Source organism: Arachis ipaensis, chromosome B7 (assembly GCF_059453495.1).
Source record: "Arachis ipaensis isolate K30076 ecotype BB chromosome B7, ASM5945349v1, whole genome shotgun sequence".
NCBI classification, from domain to species: Eukaryota; Viridiplantae; Streptophyta; class Magnoliopsida; order Fabales; family Fabaceae; genus Arachis; species Arachis ipaensis.
This window is the reverse complement of record NC_142442.1, coordinates 127,944,843-127,968,684: the sequence shown is the minus strand read 5'-3', so window position 1 is coordinate 127,968,684 and position 23,842 is coordinate 127,944,843. Positions and strand designations below refer to the sequence as shown.

General features: G+C 34.5%; 2 protein-coding genes and 1 long non-coding RNA gene across 5 annotated transcripts; 1 reads left to right on the top strand and 2 right to left on the bottom strand.

Annotated features, from left to right (window-relative positions):
• Nucleotides 1–4,670: 4,670 nt before the first annotated feature.
• On the bottom strand, nucleotides 4,671–5,799 carry LOC107648178 (uncharacterized). Its single transcript, XR_015892036.1, has 3 exons — nucleotides 5,765–5,799; nucleotides 5,432–5,541; nucleotides 4,671–4,784 (listed from the first exon to the last, which is right to left on the bottom strand). It is a non-coding gene; the product is annotated as an uncharacterized LOC107648178 (long non-coding RNA).
• Nucleotides 5,800–12,612: 6,813 nt separating this feature from the next.
• LOC107607650 (uncharacterized) lies at nucleotides 12,613–20,351 on the top strand. 3 transcript variants are annotated; one of them, XM_088493786.1, is made up of 8 exons: nucleotides 12,613–12,752; nucleotides 12,847–13,171; nucleotides 18,636–18,682; nucleotides 18,778–18,871; nucleotides 19,132–19,390; nucleotides 19,492–19,671; nucleotides 19,781–19,936; nucleotides 20,044–20,351. In XM_088493786.1, the coding sequence occupies exons 5-8, from the start codon at nucleotides 19,178–19,180 to the stop codon at nucleotides 20,206–20,208; spliced, it is 714 nt and encodes a 237-aa protein (XP_088349912.1). In that variant the 5' UTR covers nucleotides 12,613–12,752; nucleotides 12,847–13,171; nucleotides 18,636–18,682; nucleotides 18,778–18,871; nucleotides 19,132–19,177; the 3' UTR covers nucleotides 20,209–20,351. The 3 variants fall into 3 exon arrangements, with proteins under 3 accessions (XP_088349912.1, XP_088349913.1, XP_088349914.1); XM_088493787.1 differs by having other exon boundaries at nucleotides 18,742–18,871; XM_088493788.1 differs by lacking the exon at nucleotides 12,613–12,752 and having other exon boundaries at nucleotides 13,152–13,171; nucleotides 18,771–18,871.
• On the bottom strand, nucleotides 14,739–17,001 carry LOC148554080 (uncharacterized). Its single transcript, XM_088494973.1, has 3 exons — nucleotides 16,552–17,001; nucleotides 15,477–15,818; nucleotides 14,739–15,320 (listed from the first exon to the last, which is right to left on the bottom strand). The coding sequence occupies exons 1-3, from the start codon at nucleotides 16,999–17,001 to the stop codon at nucleotides 14,739–14,741; spliced, it is 1,374 nt and encodes a 457-aa protein (XP_088351099.1).
• Nucleotides 20,352–23,842: the final 3,491 nt, after the last annotated feature.

Here is a 23,842-nt window from a genome sequence, read left to right as displayed (position 1 = left end):
CTACAGGTTCTTCCTTTTCAGGATATGGGCGATGAAGCTTCGGAAGAGTTATATTCCTTTTTCTGTTTATTCGTTATTTTTGTATTATCTTAGCTATTATTTTTCCCTCGCCTTTATCTTTATTAAGTTTGTAAGAGGGATAGGTAATTATGATATGTATGTTTGTTAAATAATGTTATCAAATATTGGGTTTTGGGCCTCCTTCTTATGTTAGATTTTATTTAGTTTTACTTGATTTTAGTGCAAAAATTCCCTTTAAATGCTACTTTGAGTTGTTTTGGTGTTTTTATGATTTCAGGTAAAATTCAGAACAATTTGGCGAAGTTTGGAGCAAAAAGGAAGAAAACTTGCAGCACCCTCTAGGTGCTAAACTGGCGTTTAGCGCCAGCAAGGGACCTCAGCATGCATTAGGCCGCTCTCCTTTGGGCGTTTAACACCCAATCTGGCACTAAACGCCAGCAGCCAGTCCGAATTACACTCATTTGGGCTTCTCAAGTGGATTTAGCATTTATTAGTTTTATTTTATTTTCTTTTTGTAATTTTTATTTACATACAATGTCTTTTATTTTTAGAATTTATTATTTTAATTTTACTCTCGTATTAAACTAGGTTAAGATAAAAGGGAAAAGATCTTCAGTATTCGAATCTCCTTCCTTCCACACATTCTCAGAACCTTAGTTTCTCTATATGTCATGAGCAACTAAACCTCTTGGTTAAGGTTACGAGCTCTGTTTATTTCTATGGATTAGAACTATTATTCTTCTATTTTAATTAATATTTTGATTCGATTCTAAGGATTATTTTCATTCTTAATCTTATGAATTGGGTGGAGCGAGAGTATGACCCTTTTCTACTTGAGTTCTTGTGATTTTCGAGAAAGTTATCTCGCTTAAACTACAGCTTGAAAACAATTCCTCATAAATTTCTATTACACGAGCTGATTGGGATTTGTGATATAAAATCCTATTAGCTTTGGGCAATTAGGGTTTTTGTGGCGTTAAACTAGTTTTCTGAACTTAACCCTCTAATCGGAATTAAGTGACCACGAGAGTAGCAGTTAATGAAGGTTAGAGGAGGCTAAATCACTAAGAGATTAGGATTTAGACATTTGCAGTTTGCCATAGAATGAATCATGCATTGTTAAAATAGTTGGTAAGAACTTTTAATCCGGAAAGATAAATATTTCCGGAAGCCTTAACTATTTTCTCATACTGTTTTCACACCAAACCCTTATTTGCTTTCTTTAATTGCTTATTTATTATTTTTTGCGATTTCAACCATCAAAACCCCTTTTCTGTTCTCCTAATTAAGTCCAACCAGACAACCATTGTTTGTTCAGTTCGACAATCCTCGTGGGATCGACCCTCACTCACCTGAGGTATTACTTGGATGACACCGTGCACTTACCGGTTAAGCTGTGCGAGTTCCCAATTCATGCACCAAACACGACCAAACACTAAAGAGAAGAGAATAGAGAAAGTTATTTTTGCACATATACAAAGCTGTCTCTGTAAATTGGTCATTGCAATTTTTTTCACCATTGGATTGAGCTCAAATTTGGATAATGTGTTTTAGACACCTGGTTCTTCATTTTTACCATTCAGATCTCACAACTAGAAAATGGATTAATACAGACAGATTTACAGACAGATTTAGTCTTTATTACAGACGGATTTTTGGTTACCGACGAAATTACCGACGGATTTTGTCCCTCTGTAAAAGTCCCATCGGAAATTATTTACCGACGGATTTTTTTCCGTCAGAAAATTACAGACGGATTTTTACCAGTTACCGACGGATTTTCCCTCTGTAAATTCTCTATCTATTTCCCGAAGGCGACGAACTTTTCGACGGATTTTCCGTCTGTAATTACAGACAGATTTTTTGACAGATTTTCCGTCTGTAATTTGAACTTTGGAAAATCATCCCACACTCTGATTACAGACAGAAAATCCGTCTGTAAAGTATAATAGAATTTTTTTTATTTTTCCAATTACAAAATAAACTTGTTTTCATACAAAATAAATATAAATTTAATACAAATTTTTATCTAATTTGTATTCAAATATTTATAATATTTCAAAAAATAAACAAATTCATCGTATTATGAAACTAAAAAAAAACTACTATAAACAAGCAAGTCAATATAATTCAAAATATAAACAAAGTGTATTGATACATCAACTATAATAATAAGTAACAAACATACATCAACAAAGTCTATTGAATAAATTAAAAGTTGTTAATGAGTATCCAAAAGGCTCTAAATGATTTTCCTCATACTAGTAAATTAAAAGACCTATATTGCAAGCAACTCCTATTCAATTTCCTAACTTATTTGAACAATTTTCACTGCTCTAATAATTAATAGATGAAGTTGGTGAAGGAGGTCCTGTATTAATTCCACTTATCTCATCTGCAAAATTCACTTCACTTGCTCTTTCTGCTAGTGCTTCTTCTTCATCATCCCAGCTTTTCTCACACGGTCACAAATATTCTCTAAGACCAGATCATTCATGTGCTGAAATAATAGTACCTGAAAAAATTAAAATAATTAGATGTTGACCAATAAAGGATCGAGAATGTAACACCATGATGTAAATAATGCACAAAATCCAGAATATATGTTGCATAGTCAATAGTGAACAAAATCTCAACTCACACCACAAAATCCAGAATATATGTTGCATAGTCAATAGTGATCATTCTTAACACTTTGCTGCAAAAAAAAAATAAAGCACCCTTAACCGCAATAAGTAAAAATAAGATGAGTTTAATGTTCTTAATAGCAGGTCTCTCTACAGTGTGAGTATGTCTCTTCTGTTAATTATCTCCTTTTATTGTAAAACTTTGCTCTAAACTACCTACTGAACAATGAGTATTTCAAGTTCAAGTTCATAGCATTCAATTTTGGCTGATCAGCAAACCAATTTTGGCTGATCAGCAAACCAATTTTGGCAATAGCTTTCTGAACCTGCTCTGAGCAGTTAAGGTACAGTTCATAATTTGGTGAGAATTTGGACCATGCTAAAAGTTACCACTCAAGCTGGTGTGTCCAAGAAAGCAAAAAACCCATACCTTTAAAAGTGCACTAGGTCCTTCTTCCTTAATATCAAAGGGCAAATCCCGCAATAAAAAAGATCCATACCCCTGGGTTTCAAAGATCAATGTCAAAAATTTATGTAGTCATGTATTGATTGTTCAAGAAAAACAAGGCATCAAAAAACAAGCAGTACTTGCTTTAATAAATACCTTGACCAAGAGTGAACTTTATAGGTTGATCTTTATCCCTCTACTGGAATCAAACATGGTTCCATCTTCCAAAGTCCCAACATAGTGCACTGCATTCTCGAGATGAAATAAATAATCAAACATTAAACATTTTTTATTATTAACAACAACTACTACTTTTTTATTACTAACAACAACTACTGCCACTAAGAGTGTTCTTGTTTCAGCTTATGTTGCCAGAAAAATCTGATTTTCAAAAACAATCCTAATTAAAAAGATCAATAAATCTGATTTTCAGCTTCATACATTCTCAACTTCTTCAATTATATGTAAAATCACCTAAGAAGTTATGTCCAAAGCAAGTATTATTTAAGAGAGAAAAGAAATGGCTTCAAAAAGTCAACTTAAAATATTTTAACCCCCTATATTGTAATCAAAAGATTGAACTGAGAAGCATGTTGATTGTTGATGCACGCACTTCATCAAATAAAAAAGAAGCAAGAATTATGAGTGGCTTTAATTTATGAATAAAAAATCATGAATGGCTTCAATATTTCTCCAAATCTAAATATGATGCATGAACCATGTACTATATGCCAGAGAATCAAATTCAATGTCTCAACCAAGTACATAGGTAAGGATGATCAATGACTTCCAAAAAGAAAAAAGAACCTATCCTATTCCACTTTTTCTTTTACTTCTATTTTTGTCCTCTTTGTGTCAATGAGTCTGAACTTGACTAAAAGAACACTCTGGAGAAAATGGAAAGCAATTCAATGGAACTAAAGATAACTCTAAAGAGAATAAAAGAAGAAGAAGAACACAAACCATCTTGAGACAAAAGGAACAATTCCAAAGGTCATGCCACAAGTAGCTTGAACAAACACAGAGAATATGATCATAACAACAACAGAAACACTCAAAGATCCAACAAGCCCAAGAATTATGCAGAGGACACCAGCGAATGTTTGGCAAAGCCACAAGGCCCAGAGCCTACCCCTCATTCCAAACCTCTTTGAAACTGCATCAGATATGAACCCTCCACCGGGCCTGGAGAAAAGATTCGCCAATCCGAAACCGGCAGCAATGATCCCAGCAGTGTGCAGCTTGAGATTGAATCTGTCACAGAAGTACTCAGCTATGATGTTATCAATAGTCAACTCCACACCAAAGCAGTATCCATAAGTGAAGTACAGACAGCAGTATTCAATTTCTGAATAAAAAATTAATCTTTACAACAGCAAAAAAAATATAAATAAATAAAGCATAATGCCAACAAAAAAAGTGTCAAAAAGAGATTATAAAGCATTACTTACAGTATTTTAGCTTAGCTTAGCTTAGCTTCCTTTTAATTGCAGTAGGGAACAAGCAATAATCAAAATTAAACAAAGGGGAAGGAGAGAATGAAAAGGATGGGAGCATAGAGAGCATACATGTTTGTTCTTTGTTCATCAAAACAAACATGTCGTTCTCAACCACCTTTGCTACTCCCAATCAGCTATAGCAATTCTCTGCTTCTGTCCTCCAGAAAGTTGGGTGCCACCTTCTCCAACCTGTGTTAGAAATAAACTATTAGGCTTTAAGTTTGAATGCGTATTTTCTGATATCAAAGTGTTTTAGATCTACACTTTACTAAAAAACACAATAAAATGAGGTTAGGAGATTAGGTCACTTTGCATCTAAAATTAATTGGCCAATTCTCTGGTGCATTTAACTTTCATGCTGAAATTTGTCATTTTAATATATCAATTTGGAACAAAAGCTGTCATTTTAATGGAAGAGTCTTCTCCTAATCTCATTTGTGAGGAAGTTATTCTTTCACCTGGAGAGGGATAATCTTGGATGATCACAAACCCAAGTAGCTAGTAATAAAATCAAATTATGATGTAATTCACTAAAACCTATCATGACAACATCAAAACCTTTCCCTCACTGGATATGGCTGGATGCATGAATCAAGCAAAGTTAAGTGATTAGCAGCATCATCCATCAACCCCAAAATAAATCAAATCAAATCGGAAAATAAAAAAGTTGAAAAAAAGAAAAAAAGCTTATCATCGTAGAAGAAAATATACTCCATCAAGCAAACAATACAAGAAATTAATATGAATAAAAAATAAAAAAAGTAATTATAACAATTAACAAAAGAATAAACAGAGAAATTAGGTTTGAAAAACTGAAAAACTGTGAAGAGTGGCACCTGAAGCAAATTTTGAAGATATGAATCACCACATTTACCAAACTTCAAGGCTGGTCAATCTTCAACTCCTTTGCACAAACATCAAAGCCAATACACGCAGCAACTACTACCTGAATAAGAACAAGAACAAGTTGTTTGGCTACTAAGAAAACGAGAGAGAGAGAGAGAGAGAGAGAGAGAGAGAGAGAGAAATGGAAATAAGAGGCAAAATCGCAGATCAAGCACCTTTGAGAATTAAAGGAAGCAGAGATTAAATCACAAAATCGGAAATGAAATCACAAAATCAGAAACAACGAGGGCGAGGAGCAGAGATTAAATCACAAAATCACAAACCGGCGAGGAGCAGAGAATCAGAAACAATGGACGGCGAGGAGGGGAGGAACCCTTCGCGACGGCGACGCCACGAGCTCAACTCAGAACTTCGTGCGATAGTGAGAAGAGGAGGAACGATGCGAAGAGGGCCAAGTAGAGCTTCCCCAGATGACGAGGGCACCCACGGTCTGTCCCGCCGGCGGCGACACCACCTTCTACCAGAGGAGAAGAGTTTGAGGGATGAGGGCTGCTGGAAACGTTCGAGGGATGAGTGTGAATGGAGTGTGAATGGGTGGTGATAAAATTAGGGTTACCTCAATATTTTTGACGGAAAATTTAAATTACAGACGGATTTTTCGTCTGTAATAATTTAATAAAACGCAGCGTTTTGTCTATTTAATTACAGACGGATTTTCCGTCTGTAACCATTTTCCATGGAAAAAAAATTAATTTTTCCGACGGAATTATCGACGGATTCTCTTTTCCGTCTGTAATTTATGCTAATTCATTTTTTTAATTTTCCGACAAAAAATCTCTCTGAAATTCCTTCTGTATTTTCGTAGGATAAAATCCGTCAGAAATATCTGTCTGTAATAACTAGTTTTCTAGTAGTGTCTTTAGTTTGGTGTTTATAGATGGAGGTATTGGCCATGCACAAAAGCTCTATTTTTTGTGGTATCTTCATCTTCTTGTTCTTGTTTTGTAAGCTTTGGTACTTGGGTTGTTTGGTTTGTTGTATGCATGTTTTGTACAGTAATTTATGACTCTCTTGTACTCTATTTTTTATCATAGTGAAGCTATTTTCTATTCATGGTGACTCGTGGTTTTTACTTCTCACATTGAGGAGGTTTTCGACGTTAAAAATTTTGGTGTGTTAGCTTACCTCTTTTTTTGTGGTTTGTGTGATTTTCTCGCTGCTATTAGGTATTATTGTGTTACTGTTATTACTTGTTGTGAGTGGGTATATTGCTCCTTTGATTCTTGCAAGTAAAAAAGTTGTGTGTTTTATTCCTATCATTTGGTATCAAAGTTCAGTTTTGGGGATTTGGTTATAACTTACTTGAAAGATGGAGGCAAATAATTCTACTAGGATGATAAGCTTGAATGGAACTAACTACCATCTATGGAAGGAAAAAATGAAGAATTTGTTGTTTGTCAAAAATCTACATCTATTCGTATTTTCTACACAAAATCTAGAATCAAAAGCAGATGAAGAATGGGAGTTTGAACACCAACAAGTTTGTGACTTTATTAAGAAATGAGTGGATGATAATATTTACAATCACATTACTAATGAGACTCATGCTAGGGCTTTGTGGAATCAAATTGAATCTTTGTATGCTTCTAAGTCTAGCAATAATAAATTGTACTTGTTGAATATATTGATAAATTTGAGATACAAGGAAGAATTATAAGTATTAGATCACTTGAAGATGAGGTTCAAGGATTATGTTTGCTAAATATTCTACCAAATTTTTGGGAGACACTTCATATCTCTCTTACTAATTCTACTCCGAATGGTAAAGTGAGCACGCAACTTATTAAACATGGCATTTTAAATGAAGAGATGAGAAGGAAGACGCAGAATTCTTTGTCACTCTTTGAAATGCTAGTCACTGAAAATAGGAGGAGAAATCAGAATAAAAGTTAAAAAGGTAGAGGTAAAAGCAAGAGTAAATCCAAGTCAAGATACAAGAATGTTGAGTGTCATTACTGTCATAAAATAGGCCATGTAAAAATATATTATTTTTTTTTAGAAAAAGGAGAACAAAGGTAAGCAAGAAAGGAAAGATGATGGAAGTAATGATCGTGTATCTGCTATTTCAGATGATCTTTTCATTGTTGACATTGTTGATTATGAGTACAAGGTCAATTTTGTTTCTGATGATGAGTTCAGCTGGATAATTGATAGTGGCTCCTCAATACATGTTATACCGAAGAAGGAGTTCTTCACTTCTTATACTCTAAGCATTTTGGAGTGCTTAAGATGGGTAATAATGGCTTGACCAAGGTTATTGGTGTAAGAGATATTTGTCTTGAGACTAATATGGGAATGAAGTTGCTACTCAAAGATGTTAGACACGCTCCAGATGTTCGCTTGAATTCGGTTTCAGTTAAAAGGCTCGATAATGAAGGCTTTGTAAACACTTTCGGCTTTGAACAATGAAAGCTTACTAAACGCAACTTAGTGGTAGCTCGAGAAAAAGGTACTTCAAGTTTGTATGTGATGCATGCCATGATTACAAAAGATAGTGTAAATGCGGTTGAATATAAAGAAGTTTGTAGTTTGTGGCACATAAGACTTGGTCATATTAGTGAAAAAGGACTTAATTGTTTGGTTCAAAAAGATGTTCTTTCCGGTTTGAAGAATACAGAATTGGAGAAATGTTCTCATTGCATGGCTGGTAAACAAAGAAAATTATCCTTCAAGAAGCATCAATCTTCAAAAAAATTAGACTTCTTGAAATTGGTGCATTTCGATATTTGTGGTCCTTTGAAGATACAATATTTTAGTAGAGTTGTTTATTTATTACTTTTATTGATGATCATTCAAGAAAGTTTTGGACTTATGCTTTGAAAACAAAAAACCAAGCTTTAGAAAAGTTCAAACAATTCCAAACTTTGGTTGAGAGGCAAACAGGTAAAAAGCTTAAATGTGTTCACACTAATAATGGTGGTGAGTATCGTGGACCATTTGATGAGTATTGCAAGCAGCAAGGTATTAGGCATGAAAAGATACCTCCTAAAATACCTCAGTTGAACGATTTGGCAGAAAGGATGAATAGAACACTGCTTGAAAGGTTAGGTTTATGCTTACTAAAGCTAAGCTACTTAAAGTCTTTTGGGGTGAAGCGCTACTTACTGTGGCTCATGTGATTAATCTGAGTTCTACAATTTCTTAAGATTATGATGTTCCAGATCATGTTTGGTCGAACAAAGATGTCTTGTATGGTCACTTGAGAGTCTTTGTATACAAAGCATTTGTTCATATTCCAAAGGACGAGAGGTCCAAGTTGGATGTGAAGACAAGGCAGTGCATTTTTATTGGCTATGGTTAGGATGAGTTGGATGACAGGCTTTATGATCCAGTTGAAAAGAATCTTGTAAGAAGCCATAATGTAGAGTTTATTGAAGACCAGACCATTGAAGACATTGATGAGGTAGAGAAGAAAAATTCCAAGAGAGCAATGACTTGACTGATGTATATCCAATTTAGCCACCTCCTTCACCAGAACTAGTAGAGAATCAAGATCAGGATCATATGCAGTAAAATGAGCCTTTGGTTCCTGATAATCAGCAGATGGGAGATCCGATTGATGCTCTAGGTGATGATGATGCTAATAATCAACCTGAGCTGCCTGAAAATCCACCAAGTTTCTATCCTAGGAGGTCTACTAGAGAGCGACAACCTTCAATGAGGTATCCTTCTAATGTTAGTGATGGGTATGTGACTTTGACTGGTGGAGAAAAACCTAAATGTTATAAGGAAGCTATGGATGGTGATGACAATAAGAAATGGTATGATGCAATGCATGATGAAATGTAATTCTTGCATGATAATCAAATATTTGAACTTGTAAAGCTGCCAAAAGAGAAGAAAGCTTGGAAGAACAGGTGAGTTTATAGGTTGAAGTGTGAAGAAAGTTCTCAGTCTCCAAGGTACAAGGCTAGATTGGTGGTTAAGGACTATAGGCAGAAAAAGAGAGTTGACTATAATAAAATTTTTTCACTGGTTGTGAGAAGATCTTCTATTAGGACTATTTTGAGTTTAACTACAAGTCTTAATTTAGAAATAGAGTAGATAAATGTGAAAACTGCTTTCCTTCATGGTGATTTTAAGGATGAAATTTACATGGAATAACCTGAAGTTTTCGTTATAAATGGCAAAGAGGATCATGTTTTCAAACTGAAGAAGAGCTTGTATAGCTTGAAGCAAGCTCCAAGACAATAGTACAAGAAGTTCGAGTCTGTGTTAAATAGTTTGCTAGTAATAATTTTATTATCCTTTTGATATGTGTTGATGACATGCTTATTGTTGGTCAAAATGCTTCTAGGATTGACATGTTGAAGAATCAACTTGTGATGTCATTTTCAATGAAGGACCTTGGATCAGCAAAGGAGATTCTTTGTATAAGAATCAAGCGTGATAGAAAGGAGAAGAAACCTTGGTTATCACAGGAGAAATACATAGAGACAATGTTGCGCAGGTTCCAAATGGAGAAAGCAAAGGCGGTTAATACTCCTCTTGCTACACACTTCAAATTAAGTTGCAAGTAAAATCCATCAAGTGAAGAAGAGAAGAAAGACATGGATAAAGTTCTATATGCATCAGCTGTGGGTAGGTTAATGTATGCTATGGTGTGCACAAGGCCAGATATAGCTCATGCTGTTGGTTGTGTTAGCCCTTTGTTTCAAACCCAGAAACATATTGATGTGAGGTATCATTGGACGTGATGTTTTGGACGCTGAGTTGTTGAAACTTGAAAAGGTTCATACTGAGGAGAATGGTTCTGATATGATGACTAAGGCTCTGTTTCTATGTAGAGAAAAGCCCAAATGCTGGTACCCATAGATAGTTGAAGTAGCTGAGGATGTGCTAGGGTTGCTGAGAGAGATCTCATTTGTAAGAGAACACCAAACACTAGGGAGAAGAGAAGAGAGAAAGTTATTTTCGCATATATACAAGGCTGTCTCTGTATATTGGTTGCTACGATTTGTTAACCGTTGAATCAAGCTCAAATTCGAACAGTGTGTTTCAGACACCCGGTTCTTCATTTTCACCGTTTGGATCTTCAATTTAATTTCTGTAGATGGAGATATTGGCTATGTATAGCAACTCTGGTTTTTGTGATATTTTTATTTTGTTCTTGTTTTGTAAGTTTTGATGTTTGGGTTATTTGCCTTATTGTATGCATATTTTGTATAGTAATTTGTGACTCTTTTATACCCTATTTTTCATCATAGTAAAGCTATTTCCTGGTCTTGGTGACTCGTGATTTTTACTTCTCACATTGAGAAATTTTTCGACGTTAAAAATCTTAGTGTGTTAACTTGTTTTTATTTTCTTGTTTGTGTGATTTTTTCGCTGCTATTAAATATTGTTGTGTTATTATTTGTTGTGAGTGATATTGTTACTTCTCTAATTTTTGCGAGTAAAAAATTATGTGTTTTATTCTTATCATAGAACAACATTTTTTTCTTGTTGGAATATCGGGGCAACTAGCATCATTAGTAAGCCCTCTTTTTTGTCTTCTAGAATTTGTGAACAGAACTTTAAGCATAATGAGCTAACAAACGTTTTAATTCTGTGAAGTTTTTTTATCTTCCAAATATTCTTAAAGTAGTTGCTAGGAGCATCGTCATTATCATAGTCATAGATTTCTTCATATGCTGATTTGATCGAAAATTTCTCATTTGGTTCGGGTAGCCAAGCTGTACTATTAGAGCCGAGTTTTCTTTGGTGGGCTTTCACAAGACGAATGATGTCCAAAACATGTTCTGGAAGCATTTGATATAGCTTCTCCCACCTCCAATTATTATTCTGGTCAGCAAAGATACTTTATCTTTAAAGCTGTCTGCTGCAAGATTTCCATGATAAAGGTCTTAAGAGACTCAATTCCTGAAACTCAATGATCTTCGCAAAAATGAATCGCTTCTCCATTACCTATTTTCCAAATGATACTTGTCTTGAACTGATTCCAAATCTTCAGTATGCCCTTCCACACGTTGGAAAATTAGCCTTTTAATAAACTTTGGGAATGGTATCACCGTCGCACCTACATTTCGATCTCATCATCTTGAACCATAAGGGATCTCTATTTGTAATCAAGTTACAAGCTAGTTTCATGAGAAACAAGTTGATAATTTCTTGAGCTTTCCTAAGGCCGAGCCTTCCTCTTTGTATTTTATAAAAAATCAAGGTTTAATTACTTTGGTTCTTATAGTTTTGCGAAATTTTTAATTAAGTTCTTATACTTTTTTTTTTTAATTGAGTTCTTACACCAAATTTTTTTAATTGGTTCCTATATTTTTTTTATTTTATTTGGATTTCTGCACTAATATTTTTTTAATTGAATCCCTATACAATTAAATCAATTACGGTCAAAAGGGACCTATTTAAAAAAAAATTTAGTGCATGGACCAAATTAAAAAGAAAAAAAAGTATAAGGACCTAATTGAAAATTTTACGAAACTATAGAGACCAACAGAATAATTAAACCAAAAATCAAAATATCTTTTGATTGATCATTATTTATTAATAATAAAAAAATCTAAAATTATTAGTTTATGACCTGTAAAATAAAATAATAAATAATAAATCAGCACCAATTCATTGATTATAAATGTTATGTGTTTAAAATTATAAATGTTATATGTATAAAATTATGGATGTTAAATTAAAAACTTTTAACAATTTTTACTATATAACTCATATTTTTACATATCAACTATTATAAAATAAAATATGAAAAATAAAATATGAACGAAAACTAAGAAATTTTTTTTTAAAAGTATTTATTAACTCATCAATAAATAAGCATATTTATGAATATAAAAAAAATTAAAATAATTAAAATCATGATCTATTGATGCATATATGAAATATTGAAATATACAAGAAGACACGTAATTTAGAATTTGGTAATATTATTTGTAAAAGATTATTAACTATAAACATTATATATACAAAATTATAGATATTATGTGTACCTAAATATAAATATTATGTGTATGAACTCATGATTTTTTTTTATCAAAGTTATGCAATTTTATTACTGAAAATTGGTCCAATTTGGATTACAGGCAGAATTATAATAAAGAGAATAGGAAGTTCCAACTTTAATAAAATGACTTAAGCATAAGGAAACTAAAGAGGTAAAGTAAAAACTCAAGGGTCTCATATTCTCTCACGCACACTTCTTCTGGCCATCTCCACCATAGTTCTTGAAGGGGTAATTTTACCTTCAAATACCCAGGCGTTTCTTGCTAACCAGATTTGCCATAAGAGGTTTGCTGCTACTGCTCTTTTTTCATTCGGATTTTCTTCCATTATCAATTCTTCTTCCAACTGAATCCATCACTTCCATGGTCTGCCATGGCAGATTTGAACATTTCCAAGCTTCAGTCACATCTGGGCACTCCCAGAAACAATGAAAAATACTTTCTTGTGACCGATTGCATTTTGGGCACCAGGGTTCGATGGATTGTATTCGGGCGTTCAACCTTTCTTTCACAGGGAGTCCTCCATGCATCAGTTTTCAGAACAAATTTTTTATTTTCGGTTGACAATTAATTTTCCATATGCTCTTCCATAAGTTCTTTCTTTTGCATTGTTCTGGCAGGTATTCAGTTGGTGGGTGGTAGAAGTTAAAGGCTATTTTGTATCCTAAAGCAACAGTGAAGCCGCCCCCTTTCTCCAGCATCAAGGTAACTCTATCCTCTGTCTCATGAATTGGAGTGTTGATTATTGCTGTAGCTATTTCTGGATTGAAATTGGACTGAAATAAATTCTGGTTCCATGTTCTATTTGAATGCTGTAATTGTGAAACCCATTCTAGATTAGCAGTCATTGTCGTGGTAGTAATAGGAGTAATTAAAACATAATCCTTCACCCATAAGTCTTCTCGGATTCTGATGTTAAATCCCCTTCCTACTTCCCATAGTATACCTTTTTCTAGCACCTTTCTGCCTTCGATAAAACTCCTCCAACCCCATGATGAGTTATTACCAACCTCTGCTCTTAGGAAGCTTGAATATCTATAATATTTGCTCTGTAACACTTTACTGATGAGAGAATTAGGTCTGGAAATTAACCTCCAACCTTGCTTTGCGAGCATGGCAAGATTAAAGGCCTTCAAATCTTTAAAGTTTAGTCCCCCTTGCATTTTTGGTCTGCAAGAAATCTTCCATCCGATCCACTGCATCCTGTTTTCTGATCTTTTCTGCCCCCACCAAAATTGGAGTATGGCTCTCTGAATCTCTTCAATTAGTGTCTCCGGTAACTTGAAGCAACTTAGTGTGTATATGGGTATCGTGGTTGCCACCGCCTTAATAAGCACTTCGCGTCCACTAGAAGATAATAGAGCCATCTTCCAATGGCTAAGCTTCTGACGTACCCTATCTTTAATGTAATTAAATGTCGCTTTCTTTGATCTCTGAACCACTGCCGGTAAACCCAAATATTTGTTTTGATTGCCAACATGGGGGACAAGGAGAATCTCCGCCAAATGGTCTCAGACTGGATTGGTGTGTTCTTACTAAAGAAGACTGATGATTTGTCCAAGTTTACCTTTTGGCCACTAAGTTCTTTATAAGTCTGTAGAACCTATAGAAATCTCTGGCACTTTACTTCTGAAGCTTTGCTAAAAAGAATTGAATCGTCTGCAAAGAAAAGATGATTGATTGTCGGACACCTCTGATTGAGTCTCAAACCAGAAATTTCCAGCCTCTGTTCTTCTCTGTGGAGCAGATGGGAAAGTCCCTCTGCGCAAAACAAAAATAGGTAGGGAGATAGAGGATCACCTTGTCGTAATCCTCTACATAGTTTAAAATATCCATGAGGTTGTCCATCCACAGTAATAAAGTAAGATACCGTCGTCACAAGTTCCTCAATCCACTTCATCCATCGATCACAAAAACCTAGCTTCTTCATCACCTTCCAAAAAAAAAAAACTCCATTCCACCCTATCATAAGCCTTGCTCATATCTAGCTTTAATGCCAAATCATAATCTCCATGCCTTTTATTTTTGAAAAAAATGCATGAATTCGTGTGCAATTAGAACATTATCACTAATCAACCTGCCCTTTATAAAAGCACTTTGAGAGTCACTGATTAGTCTATTCATAATTGATTGAAGTCTGTGCACCAGAATTTTAGATATGATCTTATAGAAAACAGAGCTAAGACTAATCGGTCTATCTTGTTTCATAGAATTAGTGGCCGGCACCTTAGGTATGAGACATATGTGAGTATGATTAAAAGCTTTCAAAATTTTACCTCCGTAGAAAAAAGCTTCTAACAGCTGCTGTCACATCTCCCTTTATTGTACTCCAAAAGAATTGAAAAAATTTTGCTGTGAATCCATCATCTTCCAGAGCCGAAAAAGGGTTGATGGAGAAGACTGCTGCTTTAATTTCCGCTTCAGTCACTGGCCTACACAGCATTCTATTAGTGGCTGCATTTATTTTTTGGCGGATTTCATCCAATTTTGCAGTCGGATCTCTAAGACAGCTTGTTGTGAATAGCTTTTCAAAGTATTTCTGTGCAACTTCCGCTATTTCTGCTGGTTCCTTTGCCATATTCCCCTCTTCGTCCTCCAACTCCTTTATTCTATTTTTCCGATTCCTCGTTTGAAATTTGGAATGAAAAAATTTAGTATTTCTATCGTCCCAGTTGAGCCATTGCATCCTAGACTTCTCCCTCCAATACCGCTCTTCTTCCTCCAATGCGTCCTCTAGTTCAGTTTCTAAGATTCGGATAGCATTTCCATCTGCCTGAACTCCTTTCTGCATTTCAGATTCTATCTGATTCTTAAGAATCTGAATTTTCTTCCTTGAATTAGATTCAGAGTGCTGCTGCCATTGTACAATTGAATGTTTACAATACTTTAGCTTTCCATCTAGCTTAAACATTGGAGACTCCTGAATATCTATTATTCATGCCTGTTTGATTAAACTAATCACCTCTTCATTTTCACACCATCACTCCTGAAATCTGAACCTCCTTTTTACCCTCCTTTCTTCACCACCCGTGTTGAGAAGAATGGCCTTATGGTCTGAACCGGAATCGGATAAGTGTGCAAGAGTGGTTGCTGGAAATTCACCTTTCCACTCATTTGTAACAAGAGCTCTATCCAATCTTTCCTTTATATGATTCTCTCCAAATTGACGATTGCTCCAAGTGTATTTATCTCCCTCATAACCAATGTCGACTAGCCTTCCCTCATTGATGAAATCCCTAAACTGTTGTATTGAAGTGCTGGATTTTTGTCTTTCTCCCTCCTTTTCCTCTTGATTTTTAATTGCATTGAAGTCTCCTATTATTACTAGCGTTTCACTCCCTCCTTCCAATATCTGTAATAGTTTTGCAAATTGAAACCCTCTATTTGTCTCATCTGTGTGCAAGTGTACTCCTATAATTTCCCATTTTAAACCCGCTTGCTGGTCCTCTATGGAAAAATACACAAAGAACTGGTCATGTTACATTATGTGCACCCGCACTTCATCCTTCCAAGCCACTGCTAATCCTCCAGACAGGCCCATTGGATCAACTGTAAAAACATATTTGTAGCCTTCCCTCCTTAGCACTCTCTCGACTGTCAAGGTACTATTTTTTGTCTCACAAAGAAATAATACCTCGGGGGAATGGGATCTAGAAATCTCTTTGATGTTGTGAACTCTCAGAGGTTTTTCCAAACCTCGATAATTTCACATCATCACTTTCATCCCTCCTTGGGTGCCAATTGTTGGGTGGCAGCCTCTCCCTTATTCAGCTCTTCCTCTTCCTCCTGACAAAGCTTTTTAACACCTATACTCTCCCCCGATCCTCTAGATCTCCTCTTAATACCTAAGACAGCTTGAAAGCTGTGTTTTTTCCTTGCTATTTGCTTCAGATTTTGTTTCTTAATTTCTCCTCCCCTCTCGTTACCTCCTGCAGCACTGAAGGTGAAGCATCCATCATCTAATTTGGGCAGAGTTGGATCTATTGATTGGGCCACTATGTTGCTGTCTTTATCTCCTTCTTCCCATGTTTCTGAACTTCCCCCTTATTTCTTTTTATTATTAGCATTTTTCGGCCACTGTGCACCTCTTGATCATCTTGTTTGATTTGTGAGTTCTGGTCCTGAACGGAGAGACTTGCAAATTCTCTTATCAGGTTAACTGGGATTGATTTTTTCTGTTTATGTATGTCTCCCTGTGCAGCATTGGGTTGATTTGGATTGTTATTTTCTTTTTGATCCTCCACTCTCCTACCGAATTGATCTACCCTTAGCCATGCTCCCCATTCCGCTTCTTCTTCTCCTCCTTGCGCTATATTTGCTAGGTTTTCTGAATACGCCCTGATCTCATGCCCGATGCACCCACAACAATAACAAAAATTACCAATCCTCTTATACTTGAGTTGAAGATCAATAATTTTGTTGTTGCTTCCTGAGATTCTCATCTTCCTCCTCAATGGCTTTGTGATGTCTAGGAGGATTTGAATTTTTAAAATCCTCTCCTCCTTCCCCTTCATAGAGAATACAGCAACATCCATCACCTTTCACAGCGTCTCTCCTACCCTTTTTTTCAATCCTTTGGTTTTACATTGCTCCGGTAAACCCCACAGTTGTACCCATATAGAAACATAAGAGAATTCTGCATCATTGATAATTGAATCTTCCCTCCATCTTTTCAGATTTAGAATATAATTTTTGAACAACCAAGGAGCCCCTTTCTCCACCCTGAGCAATTTGATTTTATCTTTGAAGAAAAATTGGAATTTGTTACCTCCGTGATCTAAAATCCGAAAGCCTTATGGTTGTCTCCATATTGTGTTTAGAGTGGCCTCCAATGTATCTGCACGGAATGATCTGTCCGCCAGTAATCTTCCAATCAAACTTTTGGTACATAATTCCAATCCTTCTTTGATGTCCTCATCTACAAAAGCTATGATCTGTTCTTCCTCTAATTTAGTCTGTCCTCTACCCGTTCCCTATGAGACAGCAGGAGCTGCCATTGTATTATCGTTGACACTCTAGAAATTTTTACTAGTAAAATAAGTATTTTTTGCAAACCCGAACAGAACTTGAAAAATCTTGTATGAACTCATGATTGCTAGGAGTATATTTGTTAATTGAATAAATTAAGAATTTTACATTAATTTTTCAAATTTAATTATGATAAAATTTGAAAGTAATATATTTTATATATAATTAAATATAAAATTCGTTTATAAATAAACACACATGAATGTTATTTTAAAAATATTAAATTAGCTTATAAGCATATTTTGTTAGAGCTTGTGTGAATTTGTAGGTTTTCAGAAATTGGTTGACTAAGAATATTTTCATCGGGTGAGTTCAATAAATATTTAAAATTTTCAATTCCTTCAGGCTCCACGTTAAAGTTGAATTCAAATGCTATATGCAGACAAAAAAAGAAAAAACTAAACTGATTAATATTTGACAAGAGTTGAAACACAAAGAATAAAGATTAAAAAATATATAAATTCACGAACAAGCAACGTTTGCTAAAAAAAAATATAATACGAAAATTGAGATGTATGGAAACATTTCTTTAGGAAAAAAAAATCTTATATTCTTTTAATTTGGAGTTTTAGTTTAAATATTGTTTTGGAAATAGCATCAACAATGAACATATATACAAGTGATTAAATAATAAACAAAGAATGTGCTTTTATTACTAATTTACTATAATGCAAATTAAATACCATAAATGAGTATTCAGAAGAAATTAAATTATATATACACATTAAAAAGGAATAAACTAATATAAATGGCAATGATCGATATTGTTTTCACTTAGTAAAAAAAGCACACGAGAAATTATAATATTCATGTACTAAAATCATATAAGTGAAGTGAAAAATAGAAGGTTTTGGCAATTTTTTGCTGAACATTTTTTGTTTTCCAAACATTTTCGGATTAGCCAAACCCAAACCTCTGACCCCTTCTTTCGCCATGTATCTCTCTAGGTTCCAAACATAACTTATGATAGCAAATTAATTGTTCTATATTCTTTATGGAGATCTTAGATGGAAACCAAAGTAAGCTTCAGCGAGATCTCTCTTGATATTGTTTTTGTCTTCTAAGCCAAGCCATGCTGATCATATACATAACTACGTAATTCTTGGAAAATAACACTCTGATCTTGTGCATATTATTTCAGGACCCTGTAGATGTAAAGTCATCCAAGAAATTCCCGTTAGCTTCAAGGTTAGTAGTTTTAGCTTTCTCTGTGATTTGTGGAGTATACATATTTTCGATTTGTTCAGAACAAGTAGGTGTAAACACACATTCCAAGCTCGTAGACGTCAAAGTCTTCAAACAGCAATGTCCTCCTCCTCCTGTGGAACAATGGGAACTGCCCTACTTGAATTATCCAGAGCCACAAACCTTCAACAGGTAAACTAAACATTTATATCAAGCATGTTATGTTTACACAAAAAAGCGGCCACCAAATCCGTTATCGGCATTTTATACATGTCAGAATATAAAATATACATGGATGAAAATATGAGAAAAAATACATGTATATACAAATATATATTGATTGATTTGGTACCTGATTTTTAGCGTAAATATTGCCTTGTTGCATATATATATATATAAACACATTTCTTGATTAGTTATTTATATAAATGATTTATTGGTTTTATGCTTAGAGAGGAGTGTGCCTGCAATCCTGTTCGGTTATTTTGCATTGTGTCAATGCAAAGATCTGGGAGCGGTTGGTTTGAGACACTTTTGAACAGTCATATGAATGTTAGCTCCAATGGAGAAATATTTTCGGTTGTTAAAAGAAGGGAGAATGTCTCTTCAATTTTGCTGACATTGGATAAAGTGTATAATCTTGACTGGTTCACAAGTGCTTCAAAGAATGAATGCTCTGCCGCTGTTGGCTTCAAATGGATGCTTAATCAGGTACTTACCATAATAACACCAAGCCATGTTAAGAAATTAATTAACTAGGACTGTATAAGATGCTGTGATGAGATTCTCAAGAGTGATTAAATATACTGTAGGGGTTGACAAGGCATCATGAAGAAATAGTAGAATATTTTGAAAGAAGAAATGTATCCGTAATATTTCTATTCAGAAGAAATTTGCTTCGCAGAATGGTATCTGTGTTGGCAAATATTTATGACAAGGAGGTCAAGTTACTGAACGGAACACACAAGTCTCACGTGCATTCCACTACAGAGGTTCCTTTCATTTCGTTTAATTAATCTTGTACTCTATGTACGTAGGTAATGTAGTTATAATTATTATTGTTGATTCATTTCAAAATGTGTGTATCTGATTGTGGTGCAGGCGAATATTCTTGCACAGTATAGGCCACGACTCAATGTTACGCTAATGATATCAGAGCTAAAGCTAACTGAGGAGACAACTCAAAAGGCCTTGGTATACTTCAAGAACATTCGCCACATTGTTCTCTACTATGAGGATCTTCTCAACAATCGAACTGTAAGCCTATCTTCTCAATATGTTATGGGAAAGGTTATAAGGTGTTTCAGGAATATATGTGCATCTGTTTTGATCTTTCTGTACGAATTTGGATATTTCACCTGCAGAAAATCATGGATGTTCAAGAATTTTTAAGGGTGCCGTACAGAGATCTACAGAGCCATCAAGTGAGGATACACACTGCTCCACTATCAATGCAGATTGAAAACTGGGAAGAAGTGCAAAAAGCACTGAATGGAACGCCGTATCAGAAATTTCTATATTCAGACTAATTGATATTGTAACACATTTTCTCATAAGTCTAGTAGAGCAACATTTGATTCTCCTTTTATATATACCTTAGCTTGTACATAACTTTATCATGATTAGCAGGCATAAGATTATTACAGACAATATAGAGTTGCATCTTGGAAAACCCGGATAGGCCTAATAGATGAAAAGAAATCAATTTTTTTTCCCTTAACAAATAATCGTATCAACATGAAATTAAATAAATAAATAAAGCATATATCACTCTTCTAATTATATGAGTGTGATCAAATACTGCCAAAATATAAGAGAATTTAGTGCCAAAATATGACAAGAATTTGTCGCATTTGTTGCGTATTCTTTTATCAACCTTATTAGATGTATATAAAAAATTAGGTACCAAATTAGTTATTAATATCTTGGTCCCTTCTCTTCTCTTGCATTATACATATTCTTTATTGTCGGAATAAATATATCTTTGAAGAGGATCGATCTGTACCAGAGGGTGCTGTCCATTTGGCTGCTCTTGGTTAGCTCAAGATTATGTTACTGCCCGGTCTTAGTTTATTAGAATGAGGAGAAATGTTGATTCTTTTAGATAGCGTTTGAAAGAGAGACAGAGATTGAGATAGATACTGAAATAAATTTCAGTATTGTATTTGGTGTAAAGTAGGAGACAGAAATTGAAATAAGAATGAAATTCTAATTTAATTTGTACAAAGAGTAAAATTAGAATTAATTAATTGAAATAGAGGTATTTTAGGTATAAAATGTTATTAAAGTTTTAGTCTCCGTCCCCAAAAATTTCATTCCCTTGTGTCCCCACTTTTTGGAGGTACTAAAATGCTGAAATTTTGAAGACAGAGACTGAAATTTTAGTACCAATCTCTGGACCAACAAACATGATATTGAGTTTCAATCTTCTACTTTCCGTCTTAGTACCTGAAAACAAACGCTACCTTATAGAAAAGCAGATCTATTGGTCTCTCCCAACCTCCCCCTTCATTAAATTAAATATAGATGGTTGTGTCAAAGGAAGGAAAGGCTGTGCGTGGTGGCATTTTACGGGATCACGAGAGATAATTCTTGGCTTGTTTCAGTGCTAATTTAGGTGTTTGTACGTGGCTGAATTGTGGGGTATACTTTTTGGTATGGAATTGACTATTAATTTGGATATTGCTAATCTCTCTATTGAGGTTGATTCAAGAGCTGTAGTTTTGTTGTGTCTGCATGATACTATCGATTTCTATGGAGTTCACACTCATTGTGACTATGACTATTAAGGACAGGTTCAGCAAGTTTTCGAGTTGGGAATTTTACTATGAATTTTGAGAAGCAAATTGTTGTGCTGATCGTTTAACGTTTAAAAGACATTTTTTGGAGTTTGGCTGTCATTTTTTTACAATTTATTTTTGTGTATTTTATCTTATTTTCTTTCCGATGCCATGGACGTATCCTTTTTTAGAGTAATTTCTATGTAGTGTACCCCTTGTTTATAAAAAAAATTATCGATATAAAATATATATTAAAATATAAAATATATATTAAAAATGAATTTAGGATCAAATATATTTATACGTAAATATAGGGTGACTGATTTTTAATTTTTTCGTAGTTTTTTTTGTTTTTCCCCTAAATTATGTTAGTTGTATTCCTTACTCCTAAACCTAATTGTGATATAAAGTTTTTTTTTAAAGGGAATCATGTAATATTTTTACTATAATTTATTACATTTTTATTTTTATATTAAAAACAATTGTGAAAAATGAAAGAAGATAATAAATTTTTATTGTATAATATTTTATTTTTATATTATCAACGTATAAAATGTAGAAATTAATTTAATTATGGAATAAAAAATAGAGTAATTTAAATATATTAGTGCATAATATGTTATCCACATATGTGGATCTACAACTGCACAGAGTTGCAAAATGCATTTTATGATTGACATGAAGCAAACGAAAAATTGCTGAAAAAACGCAGGTTGCGTTTTATATGGAGAGACAACCAAATGTTGAAACGTGTCCTCTATCCCTGCATGCAGAATAGACCTACAGTTTGACCACATTGGGAGACACCAAACATGAGTTACATTTAACAGGAGGTCACAACAAAGCGTGATCTGTGTTTGACAGAAAAGACACTTTCATGTGTTACACGAGTATGTGAAGGGGGTGATATGGAGTCTTTATAATGCGTGTTGCGTTTGCTTGAAGATAGGTGAGCACACTTAAAAACAATTTCTACGTTTTGAGTTTAGGGAAGAAAAAGATCGAAAAATAAGAAGAAGGTTGAGTATGTGAGTAGTAAAATTAGTGAAAAATGGTTTGTAATTTTACATTATCTCAACATATTATTGAATATTTGGATCATTCTCAATTGGTAAGTATTTTTTTTATATTTTAATTATATATAAGTTTATTTATTTGTGTTGTTATTAAAGTTATTAGTAGATTTTTAGTATATAAATTAACTGTATTATTATTATTATTATTATTATGACTCAGAACTTTTGAAAAATTTTATTTTGAGTTATTCTAAATTTATTTATTTATTAGCGATTTTATTTTCAAAAAATTATTTCATTGAGAATAATTAAATCAAATTTTGGTAATTAAAATAAAAATTTTACTTAATTCTATAATTATTGAATAATTTTTCATATTTAAATTATAAGACTTAGTAGTTATAAAAAAAAAATTTTATACGATTTAGTTTAAATAATTGAGATTTTAAAATTTAATACTTTAATTTTTATAATTAATTATATTATCTTATATTTTAAATTAAAATATTAGATTGAGAGTTAATTAACAAATTGATAATTTAATTAATGTTTCAGAATAATTTAAAAGAATTAAATTAAATTTTTAATAAAATATTCTATTCCCTAATTTAATTAAAATTACAAACCCTAATCCAACAAAAATACAACACACCCACACCCCCCCTTTCCCATCAGCAGCCGCCACTCCAACCCCTTTCCTCACTCTCTTTTCTGCGCAGCACCCACACGCCCAAGTAGCGCACACACACACACAACACACAAAACAGAGAAAGAAACGCAGAGATGGAGAGGAAGAAGAGAGAGCTCGGAATCAGAGGGGAAGGAGCCGCACTCTACGCCGTCCAGTTCACTGCCACCGCCGCATCTTGCCTGCGCCGTCACCACCGTTCCATGGAGCCGAGCCCACGTTGCTGTCGTTCGTTCGCGTCTTGCTGCAGCCGCTACAAGGGTCTGTCGCTGTCACAAATGAGGAGGACGCCGCCGGCTCTGTTGCGCCTGGTTGCTGTCGAGCTCGCTGTCGGAGACCGCCGTTCCCTCACCACTGTTGCATCGCCATTGATGAAGCTCTTGCCGCCGCCGTGAACCCCGAACAGAGGAGAGGGAAAGAGATGATTTCGTGAGGAAGAAGTGGAAGCAGCGCTGTCACTTCGCCGCTATGCTCCTTGCCGCCACGTCCCGTTAACACCACCATTCAGGTCCGATGCAGTCTCTATCGGAAGCCACCGTTGGAATCGTGAACGGAGGGAGAAGAAGCTTATTCCGTTACAGCCACTCCCGGAGGAGAAATCAGCCACACCACCGCGCCCTTGTCGCTGGGAACCGCGACTACTGCGGCTGAGGTCCACCGCCGGTAAGATTTTTTGATT

Coding starts and splice junctions, on each gene's coding strand:
- LOC107607650 (XM_088493786.1), top strand. CDS start 19,178: ATGCAAAGATCTGGGAGCGGTTGGTTTGAGACACTTTTGAACAGTCAT. Junction 19,672..19,780: donor ACGTGCATTCCACTACAGAG/GTTCCTTTCATT, acceptor ATTGTGGTGCAG/GCGAATATTCTTGCACAGTA. Junction 19,937..20,043: donor ATCTTCTCAACAATCGAACT/GTAAGCCTATCT, acceptor TTTCACCTGCAG/AAAATCATGGATGTTCAAGA.
- LOC148554080 (XM_088494973.1), bottom strand. CDS start 17,001: ATGGATGTTGCTGTATTCTCTATGAAGGGGAAGGAGGAGAGGATTTTA. Junction 15,819..16,551: donor TCAAACAAGATGATCAAGAG/GTGCACAGTGGC, acceptor AAACTATTACAG/ATATTGGAAGGAGGGAGTGA. Junction 15,321..15,476: donor CGGGTGGTGAAGAAAGGAGG/GTAAAAAGGAGG, acceptor GTACAATGGCAG/CAGCACTCTGAATCTAATTC.